The sequence below is a fragment of the Grampus griseus genome (assembly GCF_964374135.1).
Source record: "Grampus griseus genome assembly, chromosome: 2".
Classification (NCBI taxonomy): domain Eukaryota; kingdom Metazoa; phylum Chordata; class Mammalia; order Artiodactyla; family Delphinidae; genus Grampus; species Grampus griseus.
In genome coordinates this window covers 106468764-106487333 of record NC_139018.1, presented here as the reverse complement: position 1 = coordinate 106487333, position 18570 = coordinate 106468764, and the positions used below count along the sequence as shown (strand labels likewise).

Below are 18570 nucleotides of genomic sequence, written 5' to 3'. Positions count from 1 at the left end.
TCGTGTCTTCAGTGCGCTTGCTCTGAGCGAGTGCACATCACATGCCTCAGAGCCTGCTGAGGCGACACTTAGACAAGGACGCAGGGAAGTCGAGGGGTAGGGCTTTCCCCCTCAGCAGAGCTGTGGAGTAGCCTGATTAGAATCTGCTTGACCCTGAGGGACCTGGGTAGTTTCATAAAATGTTTAAAAAAGAGAGAGAAAAAACCTTACAAAGCTAAGATGGCTAATTATCTAATTTTTTGAGACTAGAATGTATGCTTTGTGGTTATTGACCTTGTCAACTTTCTAAAAGTCCCTATTTATAAATAAACTCTATTAGATGGAAAAAGATTAATTCTTCCAAAGGATCCAAGTGAAAGACCAGAGGAGTTCCCCTTAAAATCGCCTACCCCGGATACAGGGTCTGAATAGTCAGGAATGATCGTCAAATGTGCTAAGAAGTGGAGTCCTAGTCACACCTAATGCAGTTCAACACACCGCGTGTTACTGAGCACGTCCCACGTTAGCCACTGCGGGGAACAGAAAAGCCCACCAGGGATGTTCTCTTGCTCCCAGCAATAAGCCTCTGGGCTAGACAGCGGGAGAAGGGGCCAGGCGGAAAGCTGATCCTTCCAGCCTGTCTCCCCTGCTCCCATCCTGCCCTGCGGGGCCTCCTTCGACATGGCAGGTGCTTTCATGTGTGCATGCTACTGACTTTTGCACACAGGAGTCCCTTTGTCTGGGATGCCCCTCACCTCTTCCACCAGGAAAAATTTTCAAGACCCAACTCCAACCATATCCTGCCAAAGTCTTCCCCATGCCCCCGAGGGTGACTTACAGTCTCCTGCTTCAGTGCAGCTGACCTTGTTCATCTGTGTTATAGTTTTTAGCACACCACAGGGTAATTATGTATTACCACGCAGAAAAAAAAAAAAAAAGAAAAAACATGCCTCTATTACCCACACAGCACGAGCCCCTTAAAGCAGGGGCTGTGGGCGTCTTACTAGCCTTTTGTGCCTGGCACCATGCCCGGCGCTCATTACAAGTCTGAAGGAATGGAGCCGACCCGTCTCCCTTCCTCACTCCCCACCAGTGTCTTCTCTGCAGAACCATCTAAACAGAAGCCTGACTGGTTGTCAAGTTTTAGTTTTATGAAGTTTTATTTTGCTTTGTTATCAATTTGCCAACAGCATTTAAATCAATCTATTTGTTGAGGAAAACGTAAAGATCAGAACATAGCTGTCAAGTGTTAAAGGTCCGGGATGGGATGGGGGTGCTGAGGGATGCTGTCAGGCCTTCTGTCATCTGGCCTGACAGGGGTAAGAGCCCCGGTCCCACCACCTGTCATTCCTGCAGCACAAACAGCCTGACCCCCAAAGGGAACTGAGAGCATGAAGCACCAGGGCTGCATAATAACCCTCGCCCACCGTCCCAGGGTTTAGGCCCCCTCAGAGCAGCACGGCTCTCTCTTCTGGGACTGCATGCCTGCAATCGGGAAGGCAAAGCCCTCAGGCCCTAGCACGGTCATAGAAAACCAGTTCCCACATGTAATCTGGCGGCATCTTTTGGGCAGACTTATTTGTAGAAATTATTTCTTCAACAGGGTTCCACAGTGTTAAGAAAAACTCCAGTAAAATATGTCCTCTTAAGATAGTTACGCTCTGTGGTTACGGAGGGCATCTTCCTTGCTTTTCTTACCAAAGCATCATCCAAAGAGAGGACCAGCATTTCAGTTACGTGAATCTATGACTTGTATTAAGCATAATAACAAGAGTTTTACCATCTGAAACTGGATTTTACATATTTAAACTCTCAGATCCCTGCTAAACCAAAACTCTCCCTGCCTCTTTTATAAGACTGGAGGCTGCTAAAGACATACACCTATATGTATAGGTATCTAATCACTGTGCAACATGTCACTTACTAAAACAGTCCATACTTTAAAATAATACACTGAAAGGAAAAGGATTGTATTCCTTTTTTTCAAAACTCTGTTTGAATAAATAGAACTGCAAATCGACCTAGAAAATGCTAGACTTCTTTCAGGAACTGCAAGCTGTGTAAATAAGGTGCTTGTTCCTCCCGCTGGACTTTTCTGTGTGCGCACCTGAGGCTTCAGAAGACCTCAGACGCAGTTAACCAGCATCCTCGTGTCCAGCAAGACACCTGTGGAAGACGCAGCACCTGAGCCAGCCAGACAGGTAGCAGTGCCCCGTGGCGAGCAGCCTGCTCATCTTCTCGGGGACCTGTACCTTCCCGGGTGAGGCATGTGGTACTGGAGTTCTTCTCTATCTGTGTGATTTCCTTCTGTGTGTCGTACTGCCCTTCTTCTGCTGACCCTGACTTGCACCGGAGCCTTGTATGGAGAGCAGGCAGCTCTCCCACGTCTGTGTGGCACGTGCCCTCGTACCTGCCAGCTCAGGGGCCCCTTCGTTGCGTTCTCACCCCGTGCCTCTCATGGGCCGTCTCTGTCAACCAGCCTGTCTCGTTTCTCCTGTCTGGCCCGCTGTGCTGTCCCCCGCTGTGGGAACTCCCTGTCTCATCTGCCATTCAGAAACCATTTCTGTGTTTAATCTGCAAGTGAATCTTTGCCCCTCCCTGCTTTCGACCATCTTTCGATGCCTGTTCTCTGCAACAGCCCAGAGGCACTGTGGGGATGCAGGCTTCGGCTTCTCTCTCTGGGCACTAGTTCTCTAGTCGCCCCAACAGGTCTCCTGCTGCCTTTTGTGACCTCCCCTCTCCCTTTAGTTAGCAGATGCTCTGGCATCTGCCTCCAGCGGGACCCAAGCCCTGCGCTTTATCCAGCTCGGCAGAGGAGCTCTGCTCCTTGATGCTTGGCGCTGTCTCACCTGGCAGGAGATAGCATCCCAACGTCATCTTCCTGCCCTGGGGTCCTGGCGGGTAGAATTCCCACGAGGCGCCGCCCTCGCTGCCATTCCTCTTCCCAAGGGGCTTATGCTCTTCGCTTGCTCAGTCAAGCTGCTTTGTTTTTTGCTGCATCAAACACTGGTCTGTAAAGCATCTGTCCCAGTCTCTGGGGACTTCCTTGTCTTCATACCTGCTTGGTCTTGTTTCATTGTTTCCAAGGAGAGGCAACTTAGGCCCTAAGAAGTCGTCATCCAGGAGCAAGGAACCCACGTTAGAGCCCTGGATTAAATTAGGCTGTTGTTTATAGGGCCTGATACAGCCAAGGACACTGCTCAGTGACACAGGAAAGCCAGACTCTCCCTCCAGATCGGCCACCCAGCTGCGCCACGTGCGCACGAGAAAAGTCTCGTGCCTGCGGCCTTGCTTCCAAGCCTTCACTCGCTCCCTAAGCCCATGGCCTGAGGGCACCTCCTCCAGCCCCAGAGCGGGGCTGTCAGTTGTCTGGGGCCCTGTGTGGCTCTCAGGATGTTTGAGGTGACTGTGAAAGCGACGACTTTAGAAGCTTAGCCAAGTGGTTAGGCTTACTAGTAACAGTCTTATGTGGCAAGAACTAGTTTAGTACCACAAGCATCTGGAGCTTTAGGAACAAAAAAAAAGTTTATTTCATCAAAAAAGCTTGGAAAAGAAATCACGACTAGTTGGGTTTTTCTTCAGTGGTTGTTGTTTTTAAGATCCTAGAGGCCTTGGTTACCTCTAGGTACCTTAAAAAACAAAACAAAACAAAATAAATTATAGTATGCAGAGGCCACAGGCCATGCAGGGAACAGAACATGTGCTGTACAAACACTTGATGCTTTTCCCAGGCGGAGACTCACGTCCTGAGAATCTCCCCAAGCCACAGACTGGTTCCTGTGTTCAGGGCAGGGAATCGAGCGACAGGAGCCACGCTCTCTGCCACCTGGGAGGCCGTGGGCTGCCAGTGGTGGCCGGCAACAGCCAAGAGAACAGGCCACCCTGCCCTTTGTGGACGGCTTCTATCCATACCTGCCCTGCTTATCCTTTCAACAGGCTGGGGCCACCCAGGAAGCCAGACCAGGGACAACTAGGGCCCAGCCGTGGACCAGGCAGGCTACTGGCTCAATATTAGACTGTGAAGAAAGACAGTAGGGAAAGAACTTGGGGCTGATGGCCCCAGGGGAATCAGCCAGACTGGGGCCAGATGGCAGGAGAAGGGGCTGAGCAAAACCTCACCCTGCAGTCTCAGGTCTGGTTCCCCAGGGTATCAAGTGCCCCAAGGGGAGGTGGTCCCTGGCCCTCTGCCTGCATCTCACACTTGATCGGGGCTCTCCCAGGGTCTCCGTCGCCATGGTGGGCTCTATGGGCACAGGCTCTCCTGAGTGTCTGGCTGGGTGGCCACCATCTGCACAACTCTGGCTTCCAGTGTGAACTGGAACAACCTCCCCATCCTCTCCCCCGCACCACAAGCTAGAAGTTTCTACTGAGATCAGAAAACCACCAGACAGGTGGGTGTGTGTAAGCAGAGACTTTCTTTAGATGGAGAATCTGACTGGAAGAATGAGGAGTAGTTCTGAGAACATGGAAGCAGCTGGGGTAACCTGGGGGCTCTGTGACTGGGCTCCTCTGTGTTACTCGAGAGGACAGGCTCACTCAGGGCCCTCTCCAGAGAGGTTCCTAGCAGGCTGACCATGGGATTTCACCTTAGATCACTGGGCACTATTTCAGCCCCACGGAGGACCCCACTAACTCACCCCATTCATCTCCAACAATAACTTGCTGAAGAAGCCACGCTCCTCTGTCTCCATGTAGCAGGGAAGAGAGGCTGGTATGGTGGAGGGGCTTCTCCAGTTTGTCCACCGGGGCCAAAGCAAAAATAGAACCAAACCATGACAACAGTACTGGATGGGGATGGGTGGACAAGGCTGGTGACAGGTTCCAACCAAGCTCTGCTGGCCCCAGCCAGCTAGAACCTGGCAGCTTCCTTGCTGAGGAAGAGAGGTAGGTGCCAGAGACGCAGATGACAGCCCACCAAGGTAGACTCTGATTCTTACCCTTCCTCACCTTCCAAGTTGGCCATATTGTATCAAAAACTGAAGTCTTAGCCACGCAAAGAGATGGTTGTGATTAAAGGAGCATCAGAGGGAGGGATCACGGTGCGAACTCCCTGGGTGGGCAATTCCTTCTACCCCATCAGGCACCTGAGCCAAGAGTGAACGTCCCCAGGAGGGCTGCATCAGCCCTGTACCTCCACCCAAACAAAAGGTAGAGCTTTGTTCAACACACTGGTCAAATATGCCAGGGTTTGACTCAGTTAATTTCTGGTCTTTTCCTCTCCCTTTGAAGGGCCAGACGCTACCTACACAGGACCGAGTCTGGGTAGGTGGCCAACCGGCCATGCATGCTGCAGCTGGGTGATCCCTGTGGTTCTCGGTGTGATCTGGGCCTGTGATTCTTCAAGCCCATCCTCTCTGCTTCTCTGTGCTATTGCTCTGACTCCTGACCCCCTCCTCACCGTGTGTCTTACCCTCAAGTCACTCTCTGATTCAAAGAGGAGCTGCCAATCAAATGCTCCCCTAATGAACGACCTAATCCCTTTATAGCATGGGTACGTTCAAAAAGCCTATCCAAGACCTTCTGTTTGCCAGGATGGGAAGCCATTGCCTAAAAACTGGGCCTAAGCCCAGTATGGAGGTTGGGTGACCAGCCAGTTGACCTTGGCAATGGGCCCTGGTTGTTTTGGACTGCTTAGGACTGTGTAATGGAACTTGGGGCCAAAGCTGATAAAGAGGCATCTCAAGGGGCCTTAAATCCAGCAAGCAAAAATGGAATAAGTTCTTACTCTGTAGCCCAGGGTTTCTCAAAGTGTGGTTCGTGGACCACATACATCAGCATCAGCTAGAGGTGTCTGGTTAAAATGCAGATTCCTGGGCCTAACTCTCGATTGAATCAGAGTCTCTGAGGGTTGGGCTCAAAAATAGTCTACATCAGACACAAGCTCTTCAGATGATGCTGGTGCAAGTTTGAGAACCCCTGCTGGAGAATCGCTACAATTTGCAAATGGCCCCCTGTGAGTACTCCAGCCAATCCTGCTAGGCCAAAGACCAGAGCCTAAGAACAGAGATGGGGAAATTACACCTTTCTGTGAATGATTCTGCAGCTGTCACCTGACTGCGCACACACGTGCTATGGGGATGACATGAAGGGGAAGGGAGGATTGTAATGAGTGTGCACTTCCCCTCAACAGGTATCGTCCTTTTCGTGGCCCTGGCTGGCGTTCTGGGCATCTGTATTGTCCTGGCAGTATCCATTTGGCTTTTCAGAAGGAAGAAGAGGTGAGCTGATTTGGGCCCAAGATGGGAGTGGGTGGCTTTGTGTCCATGAGGATTGATCTGTTCGGGAAGGCAGCCTGCAGAACAAAGAGCCCTGTCACCTGTACCAACACTTATCCTTGGTTGGTTTGGGAGTGCCATTTCCCAGACACCACTGATCCAGTGAGACACTGGATGCTGGTGGTTCAAGAGTCATTGAGCTCAGAGTTGGAGGTGGGTCTGCCAGCTTTGCTGCCCCTGCTAAGACCTTGGACAAGCCTCTTGATTTGGAAGGGAGGTCCCATTTACCTACACACAAGCACCAAGGCTGTCTTCTTTCTAAGATCTTGACATCCGGTTTTTCTTCCCTGAACCCAGAAGAAAACTGAGGGAAATTTTTTGATTTCTTACTCACATTGATGCCCTTTGCTTGTGTTTTTATTGTCATGTTTAGTTTTTCCTAAAACCTAATTTATTTTTCCTGCTATGAAAAAAAGAGGTTGTCAGAAACTCTGTAGGAATCAGAGATTTGAAGCAGGGTGGTAATGAGACCTTCATCAAAATGCAGGTCTAAGTATCGTCAAGCGTTAAAAGAGAACAGTTGAAAAATGAACAGGTTCCCTTTTGGTTAATGCTTTATTGGGGGGCGTTTCCTCCCAAGACCAACAGAACTGGAGAAAGGTCTCCAAGGGAGGAATCTGACTTGCCTCATTCCATAGCTGAGTTGGGCTGCTCTTGCCTCTCTTTCCACTTTGACTAACAACACTCATGTGTCCTTGCTGTTCCAGCAGCAAAAAAGTTGCCAACAAAGGAGTCATCTACAAACCGGCCATCAAGCAGGACGCTGAGGCCCGTGTGTGAGGCCCTGGCACGCCCAGGCGTGTCCAAGGAAGGACCTGGCTTTGGACACAGCCTGTTGTGGCTCCCTGGACACTTGAAATACCTGAGGGTTCTCTGGAGTTCCACCCACAAGCACCCCAGACCCTTGGGGGACCCCACCATCCTGATGCCATGCCACCCGCAGTGGGAGCGTGGATGGGGAGAGCTTGCGTAGGAGGTAGGAAGTCTGAGCTGTCTGCTTCGTGAGTGTGAGACCATGAAGTGGTTCGGATTCGGGGAGCACAAACCACGTCGCCCGCTGCGGGCTGTTGATGGTTAGAAAACACTCTCATCCAGGGCTTCACTTGAATGTGGTTTCCAGTGTCCTGGGAATTCTGCTTTTTGTCCATGCTTTCAGACCAGAACACGGACTCTCTCTGCACTCAGACTTAGGCTCTGCTCTTGAGACCGTTTCCTTCCGCAGGGAAGGGCTTGTTGTCTGCTTTCCTTCTGCTATGACAAAACCTTTAGTCTGACCTTACAGCTGGGGGGACGGGGGTAACAGGAAGGGTCAAGGTGTCCGAGACAAAAAGAAAACAAGAGATATTCTTTGTAATATAGTAGAGGCATTTTCCAAGTCCTGCCCTTTGTTTGTTTGTTTTTTTCTTTGTCTGTTTAACTTCTTTATTGGAGTATAATTGCTTTACAATTGAATCAGACGCACTGAATGGACCTCAGAGAGAGAGAAGACACGTAAGATCTGGAAGAGTCTCACTTTGGAATGAGAACTGAAAGCAGAAGTTGCTTGTCAAGTGTGAGGACAGAATATTAAGCCCGACCCAAGCTCCTGTCAGGGGTGTCGTTATGTTTCATACTTTACGGGTTTTATAAATAATTGGGCTATTCCTTGAAAACGTGTTGTTGCCTTCTCTCTCCTCGAGGAGACGTGAACTCTGAGATGACCTAAGCTGCTTTTGTGTCTAAAGGAAACAGAAGCAAAATGGTTGAAGGGCTTTGTCTCTCCTGCCCAAATTTTATCTCTACCACCTTTGCGGTCTGTGTCCCTACTGTCAGCCTGGAATTGGGACCTATCAACTTCTCTGACTTGGAAGAAGATATCGAGCCATGGCTGAGTTAAAGGATATTTTCAAACTATGAAAGCAGGAAGTTATCTGTGCAGGGGCTGGCATCATGGTATTCAGGGACCAGAAATAACGGAATGTTACAGAGATCCTTCATGGTCTTCCCTCCAAGTGACAAAGACAGTTTCTGGGATGACGTAACTCCTTTATTCTCCGCCCTCTGATGTAAGAGCCCAGCAGAGACCAGTTAGTTCCATGACTGAGAAGGAGGCCCCCACCACCAATCTCTCCTGGCTGACACCTTGCAGTGCACAGAGAACCTTCGGATTCCCACTCTCATTTTGACAGCATGAGATGTCCTCCTGAAACACAGGTTTCTTTAGATTGCCTTTTTCCCTCTCCTCCTCCCTTGACTCTGAGAAGTCTTCTCTCTTCTCTACTGTCTTAACTTTTTGTAGTGATGGCAAGCCCTATGTCTTTGTAGCTTGTTTGCTAGGCGGAGTTACAGGTGGAGACTCGGGGTGTGTGTGTGTGTGTGTGTGTGTGTGTGTGTGTGTGTGTGTGTGTGTGTGTGTGTGTGTGTGTGTGTGTGTGTGTGTGTGTGTGTGTGTGTGTGTGTGTGTGTGTGTGTGTGTGTGTGTGTGTGTGTGTGTGTGTGTGCGCGCGCGCACGCGCACAGGTGTGCATGAGACCTCCGACCGCCCTGGAGCCAGGGGTGGCATCCAGCCTTGCCATTAGCACACCAGCCTGATGCTGATCAAATGACAGCAGCGACAGCCCTCAGGACTGAGCAGTGGGAATCAGACGATGCTTTCTTGGCCTCGTCCCAAAGTTGCCAATCAGAAACCAATAAAAACCACTCCAGAGCTGTGAGGCTGTCTTTCAAAGAGCTCTCTACAGCCTTTAGGGACAGATTTTGTGAGAGCACAGAGATAGCATCGTACCTGGCACAATGGCTGTTCATAAAAAGGGAGTTATGGGGGAGGTGAAAACAGTGACAGTTTTCCGGCCCCCTCCCTCCTCAGCACAGCCTGGGCTCTCGGCCCTCTTGGCTCAGACGAAACAAAGCCAGGGAGAGGGCTCCTAGGATCAACATTGTCACCCTCCTCGCTACTCCGTGTGGCTCCTGAGGACCCAGCCCTGCAGCTGCAAAAGCTTTCCTCAGGTTCTCACTCATTCCCTGACACTGGCTGCCTCTACAGGAAAGCGCTGCTGAAGCTTCTCTGCTTCCCACTGACCCCTGGGAGGGCCCAGGTGCTGTGCTGGGCGCATGGTAGGTGAAGGTAACAAAGACGAGGCCCCGGCTGGGGCAGGGACACAGGGAAGGCCCTGGCTTCTTTGCCTCTCACGAAGGGGAGGTCTTCAGTCTCTCTGCTCTATTTCGTTAGTGTCAAATGGTAAAAACCTATACTTAGTTCCTTAATAAACATTCTAGGACTTTGCTGCATTGACTATTAATCCCATTTTAGGTTCCACCTTAAATTCTTTTCCCCTTCACTCAACTCCCTAAATTTTCATTGAAAATATTTGATCTATATTTAGATTTCATAAAAATTTACCTTTGAAAAAGCATATTCACGTACCCAAGTTGCTCCAAACACAAAGTTTTCCAAATAACTGAATTATCAGCTTTTAAATGTATTAAAATAAAATAAAATAAATGGAGTTTCTCAGCTTCAGTAGCCACATTCGAAGTCCTCAGCAGCTACGCGTGGCCAGTGGCCAGATACGGAACCCTAACCTCCTTTGACATAGCCTTTGGAAGGGTTAAACCTAGATGACTTTCACACAAAATAAACCCTAGAAGAAAGCTCTGGAAGGTGAGGATGGGGGACAGGATACAAAGATGGGGGAATCCAGAGAGGGTGGATATGGAGGATGGGAGAAAAGAGGGCATAGGAAAATCAGGCCCAAGGGAAGCAGGCCAGCAGCCCTTAGGCGTGGCTCCCCTTATCCTTGCACCCCTTCCCCTCGCCCCTTCCAGGGGTCCCCAGCCCTCTCTGCCCTGGCCACACACCCTTCAGCCACGCCCTGGGGTCCAGGTGCTCAGCAGCGACCCGGTCTAGGGCGTCCTTGCCTTTGTAGGAGCTCCCGCTGCGGGCATGAGGGTGCCTAGTTAACCTCCGGGGACCTCGCTGCAGGACCCTGGCCAGGTGCCACGTGCTACCTGCCCCCTGTGCCCCCAACACCCCCTCCTAATCTCCTCGGAGTCTGAACATTCCCGTGCCAGACAATGCGGTGCGAACACAGTCTCTACTGGAACCTGCCATCCTGAAGGGGGCGAACGCCTGAAACCCGAGTCTCTTGACTTGTTAGCTGTGCCCTGTCCCTCGCGTTAGAAGGAGTCACCTTCCTTCGAGATGTGGGGAGAAGCTCGAGACCCACTTACAGGAGGAAATGAGACCTCCCGGGCCACCTGCCGGGCAGCAGAGGTGCCTCCTGGGCAGCGGGTACCATTTTGGCATCACCATGCATATCCACATTGGACACGGCGGGCAGGCACGCCTGGCCCTACGTGGTCCTCTGGCTGGGATTCAACTGCCGCAGGGTGTAGGGGAAAGGTGCGAGGCTGAGACAACACTGCAGGGGAGGGTCCCTCTGCCCCACCCATATCCCCTTTCACTATAGAATGGCGGCAGAAACAAGGGCCAAAGTGCTCTGTGGTATGGAATTATTCACCAAAAAAAAATTATTGCAGGTCAGCATATCATCGTGACTGCAGGTCAACCGGGGATTCAGCAACGCCTCCTGCTTGTACACCCTTGACTGTTTCGATGCACCTTCACGCCTTTATGCGACAACCCAGGGAAAGAGGGAGCGCTGCGCCTATATCTTATAAGTGGAAAACGAAACAAGGGCTGCAGCTCTGGGCTGAGCCAAGGCCACACAGCTCCCGCAGTGCTCTGATCTCCAGCGGCAGTGCAGGGTCCGCCCTCCACAGCTCTGGTGCCACGGAAACACCTTCTTGTAACAGAATTTGCCACACGCTTATCATAATCACGCCACAACGTCGTAAAACCCCACAAGACAAAGGCCCTAAAGGCATTTGTGCCAACAATTTCTGGAAAATCAACGACAACCTCCCGCCTCCAATCTGCTTCATAACATTAAACTCTGCCATCTGCTCAGGAAAAGTCTGAGCAAGTTCTGCCAACTACCAGCAGACAAAGGAGTCAGCTTAACTCCTGGGATGTTACCCTCACCTCTAATTCAGCGAACCAAATTCCCAGGGACACGTGCACTTAACTTTCTCTCTTCCTGAAGCTGAACTGGAGACAAGGAATAAATACACACACAAATATAAACAAACACACACATATAAAAATTCCATTTGTATAAAATTCTTAAAAATGCCAACTAAACTATAGTGACAGAAAGCAGATCAGCGGTTGCCTGGGGATGAGGCAGTGGCTGAAGGGATTACGAAGGGGTATGGAAAATTGTTGAGGTGACGGATATGTACGTTATCTTGCTTGTGATGATGGTTTCTCTACATATGTCAAAACGGCTGAAATTTTATACTTTAAATAGGTGTCATTTATCTTACATTAATTATACCTCAGTAAAGAAGAAGACACACTGTTGGAGAGGGGGAAGATGGCAGAAGAGTAAGACGCAGAGATCACCTTCCTCCCCACAGATACACCAGAAATACATCTACACGTGGAACAACTCCTACAGAACACCTACTGAACGCTGGCAGAAGACCTCAGACCTCCCAAAAGGCAAGAAACCCCCCACGTACCTGGGTAGGGCAAAAGAAAAAAGAATAAACAGAGACAAAAGAATAGGGACGGGACCTGCACCAATGGGAGGGAGCCGTGAAGGAGGAAAGGTTTCCACACATTAGAAGCCCCTTCGCGGGCGGAGACTGTGGGTGGCAGAGGGGGGAAGCTTCGGAGCAAAGAGAAGAGTGCAGCAACAGGGGTGCAGCGGGCAAAGCAGAGAGATTTCCGCACAGAGGATCGGTGCCGACCGGCACTCACCAGCCCAAGAGGCTTGTCTGCTCACCCGCCGGGGCGGGCGGGGTGGGGAGTTGAGGCCCGGGCTTCGGTCAGAGCGCAGGGAGACGGGCTTCGGTCAGAGCGCAGGGAGACGGCTGGTGGCATAACACAGCCTGAAGGGTTTAGTGCACCACGGCTAGCCCGGAGGGAGTCTGGGGAAAAGTCTGGACCTGCCGAAGAGGCAAGAGACTTTTTCTTCCCTCTTTGTTTCCTGGTGCGCGAGGAAAGGGGATTAAGAGCGCTGCTTAAAGGAGCTCCAGAGACGGGCGCGAGCCGCGGCTAACAGCGCCGACCCCAGAGACAGGCATGAGACGCTAAGGCTGCTGCTGCCGCCACCAAGAAACCTGTGTGCGAGCACACCTCCCTTTTGGGGAGCCTATGCAGCCCGCCACTGCCAGGGTTCCGGGATCCAGGGACAACTCCCCCGGGAGAACGCACGACGCGCCTCAGGCTGGTGCAACGTCACGCCGGCCTCTGCCGCCGCAGGCCCGCCCCGCACTCCGTGCCCCTCCCTCCCCCTGGCCTGAGTGGGCCAGAGCCCCCGAATCAGCGGCTCCTTTAACCCCGTCCTGTCTGAGCGAAGAACAGACGCCCTCCGGAGACCTACACGCAGAGACTGGGCCAAATCCAAAGCTGAACCCTGGGAGCTGTGCAAACAAAGAAGAGAAAGGGAAATCTCTCCCAGCAGCCTCAGGAGCAGCGGATTAAATCTCCACAATCAACTTGATGTACGCTGCATCTGTGGAATACATGAATAGACAACGAATCATCCCAAATTGAGGAGGTGGACTTTGAGAGCAAGATTTAGGATTTTTTCCCCTTTTCCTCTTTTTGTGTGTATGTGTATGCTTCTGTGTGAGATTCTGTCTGTATAGCTTTGCTTTCACCATTTGGCCTAGGGTTCTATCCGTCCGTTTTGTTGTTGTTGTTGTTGTTGTTGTTGTTTTACAAGGCTCTTGGTGCTGTAGCCAGGAGTCAGTGCTGTGCCTCTGAGGTGGAAGAGCCAACTTCAGGACACTGGTCCACAAGAGACCTCCCAGCTACACATAATATCAAACGGCGAAAATCTCCCAGAGATCTCCATCTCAACACCAGCACCCAGCTTCACTCAACGATCAGCAAGCTACAGTGCTGGACACCCTATGCCAAACAACTAGCAAGACAGGAACACAGCCCCACCCATTAGCAGAGAGGCTGCCTAAAATCATAATAAGGCCACAGACACCCCAAAACACACCACCAGACGTGGACCTGCCCACCAGAAAGACAAGATCCAGCCTCATCCACCAGAACACAGGCACTAGTCCCCTCCACCAGGAAGCCTACACAACCCACTGAACCAACTTTAGCCACTGGGGACAGACACCAAAAACAACAGGAACTACGAACCTGCAGCCTGCAAAAAGGAGACCCCAAACACAGTAAGATAAGCAAAATGAGAAGACAGAAAAACACACTGCAGGTGAAGGAGCAAGATAAAAACCCACCAGACCTAACAAATGAAGAGGAAATAGGCAGTCTACCTGAAAAAGAATTCAGAATAATGATAATAAAGATGATCCAAAATCTTGGAAATAGAATAGAGAAAATACAAGAAACATTTAACAAGGACCTAGAAGAACTAAAGATGAAACAAGCAATGATGAACAACACAATAAATGAAATTAAAAACACTCTAGAAGGGATCAATAGCAGAAAAACTGAGGCAGAAGAACGGATAAGTGACCTGGAAGATAAAATAGTGGAAATAACTACTGCAGAGCAGAATAAAGAAAAATGAATGAAAAGAACTGAGGACAGTCTCAGAGACCTCTGGGACGACATTAAACGCACCAACATTCGAATTATAGGGGTTCCAGAAGAAGATGAGAAAAAGAAAGGGACTGAGAAAATATTTGAAGAGATTATAGTTGAAAACTTCCCTAATATGGGAAAGAAAATAGTTAATCAAGCCCAGGAAGCACAGAGAGTCCCATACAGGATAAATCCAAGGAGAAACACACCAAGACACATATTAATCAAACTGTCAAAAATTAAATACAAAGAAAACATATTAAAAGCAGCAAGGGAAAAACAACAAATAACACACAAGGGAATCCCCATAAGGTTAACAGCTGATCTTTCAGCAGAAACTCTGCAAGCCAAAAGGGACTGGCAGGACATATTTAAAGTGATGAAGGAGAAAAACCTACAACCAAAATTACTCTACCCAGCAAGGATCTCATTCAGATTTGATGGAGAAATTAAAACCTTTACAGACAAGCAAAAGCTGAGAGAGTTCAGCACCACCAAACCAGCTTTACAACAAATGCTAAAGGATCTTCTCTAGGCAAGAAACACAAGAGAAGGAAAAGACCTATAATAACAAAACCCAAAACAATTAAGAAAGACCTATAATAACAAAACCCAAAACAATTAAGAAAATGGGAATAGGAACATACATATCGATAATTACCTTAAATGTAAATGGACTAAATGCTCCCACCAAAAGACACAGACTGGCTGAATGGATACAAAAACAAGACCCATATATATGCTGTCTACAAGAGACCCACTTCAGACCTAGGGACACATACAGACTGAAAGTGAGGGGATGGAAAAAGATATTCCACGCAAATGGAAACCAAAAGAAAGCTGGAGTAGCAATTCTCATATCAGACAAAATAGACTTTAAAATAAAGACTATTAGAAGAGACAAAGAAGGACACTACATAATGATTAAGGGATCGATCCAAGAAGAAGATATAACAATTGTAAAGATTTATGCACCCAACATAGGAGGATCTCAATACATAAGGCAAATACTAAAAGCCATAAAAGGGGAAATTGACAGTAACACATTCCATAGTAGGGGACTTTAACACCCCACTTTCACCAATGGACAGATCATCCAAAGTGAAAATAAATAAGGAAACACAAGCTTTAAATGATACATTAAACAAGAGGGACTTAATTGATATTTATAGGACATTCCATCCAAAAACAACAGAATACACATTTTTCTCAAGTGCTCATGGAACATTCTCCAGGATAGATCATATCTTGGGTTACAGACCAAGCCTTGGTAAATTTAAGAGAATTAAACTGTATCAAGTATCTTTTCCGACCACAACACTATGAGACTAGATATCAATTACAGGAAACGATCTGTAAAAAATACAAACACATGGAGGCTAAACAATACACTACTTAATAACAAGTGATCACTGAGGAAATCAAAGAGAAAATCAAAAAATACCTAGAAACAAATGACAATGGAGACATGACAACCAAAAACCTACGGGATGCAGCAAAAGCAGTTCTAAGAGGAAAGTTTATAGCAATACAATCCTACCTTAAGAAACAGGAAACATCTCGAATAAACAACCTAAACTTGCACCTAAAGCAATTAGAGAAAGAAGAACAAAAAACCCCCAAAGTTAGCAGAAGGAAAGAAATCATAAAGATCAGATCAGAAATAAATGAAAAAGAAAAGAAGGAAACGGTAGCAAAGATCAATAAAACTAAAAGCTGGTTCTTTGAGAAGATAAACAAAATTGATAAACCATTAGTCAGACTCATCAAGAAAAAAAAGGGAGAAGACTCAAATCAATAGAATTAGAAATGAAAAAGGAGAAGTAACAATTGACACTGCAGAAATACAGAAGATCATGAGAGATTACTACAAGCAACTCTATACCAATAAAATGGACAACCTGGAAGAAATGGACAAATTCTTAGAAATGCACAACCTGCCAAGACTGAATCAGGAAGAAATAGAAAATATGAACAGACAAATCACAAGCACTGAAATTGAAACTGTGATTAAAAATCTTCCAACAAACAAAAGCCCAGGACCAGATGGCTTCACAGGCGAATTCTGTCAAACACTTAGAGAAGAGCTAACACCTATGCTTCTCAAACTCTTCCAAAATATAGCAGAGGGCGGAACACTCCCAAACTCATTCTACGAGGCCACCATCACCTTGACACCAAAACCAGACAAGGATGTCACAAAGAAAGAAAACTACAGGCCAATATCACTGATGAACATAGATGCAAAAATCCTCAACAAAATACTAGCAAACAGAATCCAACAACACATTAAAAGGATCATATACCATGATCAAGTGGGGTTTATTCCAGGAATGCAAGGATTCTTCAATATACACAAATCAATCAACGTGATACACCAAATTAACAAATTGAAGGAGAAAAACCATATGGTCATCTCAATAGATGCAGAGAAAGCTTTTGACAAAATTCAACACCCATTTATGATAAAAACCCTGCAGAAAGTAGGCATAGAGGGAACTTTCCTCAACATAATAAAGGCCATATATGACAAACCCACAGCCAACATCATCCTCAATGGTGAAAAACTGAAAGCATTCCCACTAAGATCAGGAGCAAGACAAGGTTGCCCACTCTCACCACTCTTATTCAACATAGTTTTGGAAGTTTTAGCCACAGCAATCAGAGAAGAAAAAGAAATAAAAGGAATCCAAATCAGAAAAGAAGAAGTAAAGCTGTCACTGTTTGCAGATGACATGATGCTATACATAGAGAATCCTAAAGATGCGACCAGAAAACTACTAGAGCTAATCAATAAATTTGGTAAAGTAGCAGGATACAAAATTAATGTACAGAAATCTCTGGCATTCCTATATACTAATGATGAAAAATCTGAAAGTGAAATCAAGAAAACACTCCCATTTACGACTGCAACAAAAAGAATAAAATATCTAGGAACAAACCTACCTAAGGAGACAAAAGACCTGTATGCAGAAAATTATAAGACACTGATGAAAGAAATTAAAGATGATACAAATAGATGGAGAGATATACCATGTTCTTGGATTGGAAGACTCAACATTGTGAAAATGACTCTACTACCCAAAGCAATCTACAGATTCAATGCAATCCCTATCAAACTACCACTGGCATTTTTCACAGAACTAGAACAAAAAATTTCACAATTTGTATGGAAACACAAAAGACCCCGAATAGCCAAAGCAATCTTGAGAACGAAAAACGGAGCTGGAGGAATCAGGCTCCCTGAATTCAGACTATACTACAAAGCTACAGTAATCAAGGCAGTATGGTACTGGCATAAAAACAGAAAGATAGATCAATGGAACAGGATAGAAAGCCCAGAGATAAACCCACGCACATATGGTCACCTTATCTTTGATAAAGGAGGCAGGAATGTACAGTGGAGAAAGGACAGCCTCTTCAATAAGTGGTGCTGGGAAAACTGGACAGCTACATGTAAAAGTATGAGATTAGATCACTCCCTAACACCATACACAAAAATAAGCTCAAAATGGATTAAAGACCTAAATGTAAGGCCAGAAACTATCAAACTCTTAGAGGAAAACATAGGCAGGACACTCGACATAAATCACAGCAAGATCCTTTTTGACCCACCTCCTAGAGAAATGGAAATAAAAACAAAAACAAACAAATGGGACCTAATGAAACTTCAAAGCTTTTGCACAGCAAAGGAAACCATAAAGAAGACCAAAAGACAACCCTCAGAATGGGAGAAAATATTTGCAAATGAAGCAACTGACAAAGGATTAATCTCCAAAATTTACAAGCAGTTCATGCAGCTCAATATCAAAAAAACAAACAACTCAATCCAAAAATGGGCAGAAGACGTAAGTAGACATTTCTCCAACGAAGATATACAGATTGCCAACAAACATATGAAAGAATGCTCAGGGCTTCCCTGGTGGTGCAGTGGTTGAGAGTCTGCCTGCCAATGCAGGGGACACGGGTTCGAGCCCTGGTCTGGGAAGATCACACATGCCGCGGAGCAACTGGGCCCGTGAGCCACAACTACTGAGACTGCGCGTCTGGAGCCTGTGCTCTGCAACAAGAGAGGCCGCGATAGTGAGAGGTGTGCATCGCGATGAAGAGTGGCCCCTGCTTGCCACAACTAGAGAAAGTCCTCACACAGAAACAAAAACCCAACACAGCCAAAAATAAATTAATTAATTAACTCCTACCCCCAACATCAAAAAAAAAAAAAAATGCTCAACATCACTAATCACTAGAGAAATGCAAATCAAAACTACAATGAGATATCATCTCACACCAGTCAGAATGGCCATCATCAAAAAATCTAGAAACAATAAATGCTGGAGAGGGTGTGGAGAAAAGGGAACACTCCTGCACTGCTGGTGGGAATATGAATTGGTACAGCCACTATGGAGAACAGTATGGAGGTTCCTTAAAAAACTAAAAATAGAACTACCATATGACCCAGTGATCCCACTACTGGGCATACACCCTGAGAAAACCATAATTCAAAAAGAGTCATGTACCAAAATGTTCATTGCAGCTCTATTTACAATAGCCAGGACATGGAAGCAACCTAAGTGTCCAACATCAGATGAATGGATAAAGAAAATGTGGCACATATATACAATGGAATATTACTCAGCCATAAAAAGAAACAAAATTGAGCTATTTGTTTTTTTTTTTTTTTTTTTTTTGACAAGGCAG

The 18570-nt window shown here is 47.3% G+C and overlaps 1 protein-coding gene across 1 annotated transcript in view; it reads left to right on the top strand.

Moving 5' to 3' along the window:
- Window positions 1-7034, top strand: part of CA12 (carbonic anhydrase 12) — a gene marked incomplete at both ends in the record, with an annotated part of 60234 nt that extends 53200 nt beyond the window's left edge. Inside the window, 3 exons of the mRNA XM_082648435.1 lie at window positions 5209-5241; window positions 6110-6197; window positions 6962-7034. Coding sequence (XP_082504561.1) covers window positions 5209-5241; window positions 6110-6197; window positions 6962-7034 — 194 coding nt within the window. The remainder of the gene's footprint in view (window positions 1-5208; window positions 5242-6109; window positions 6198-6961) is intronic.
- Between the last annotated feature and the right edge of the window lie 11536 nt (window positions 7035-18570).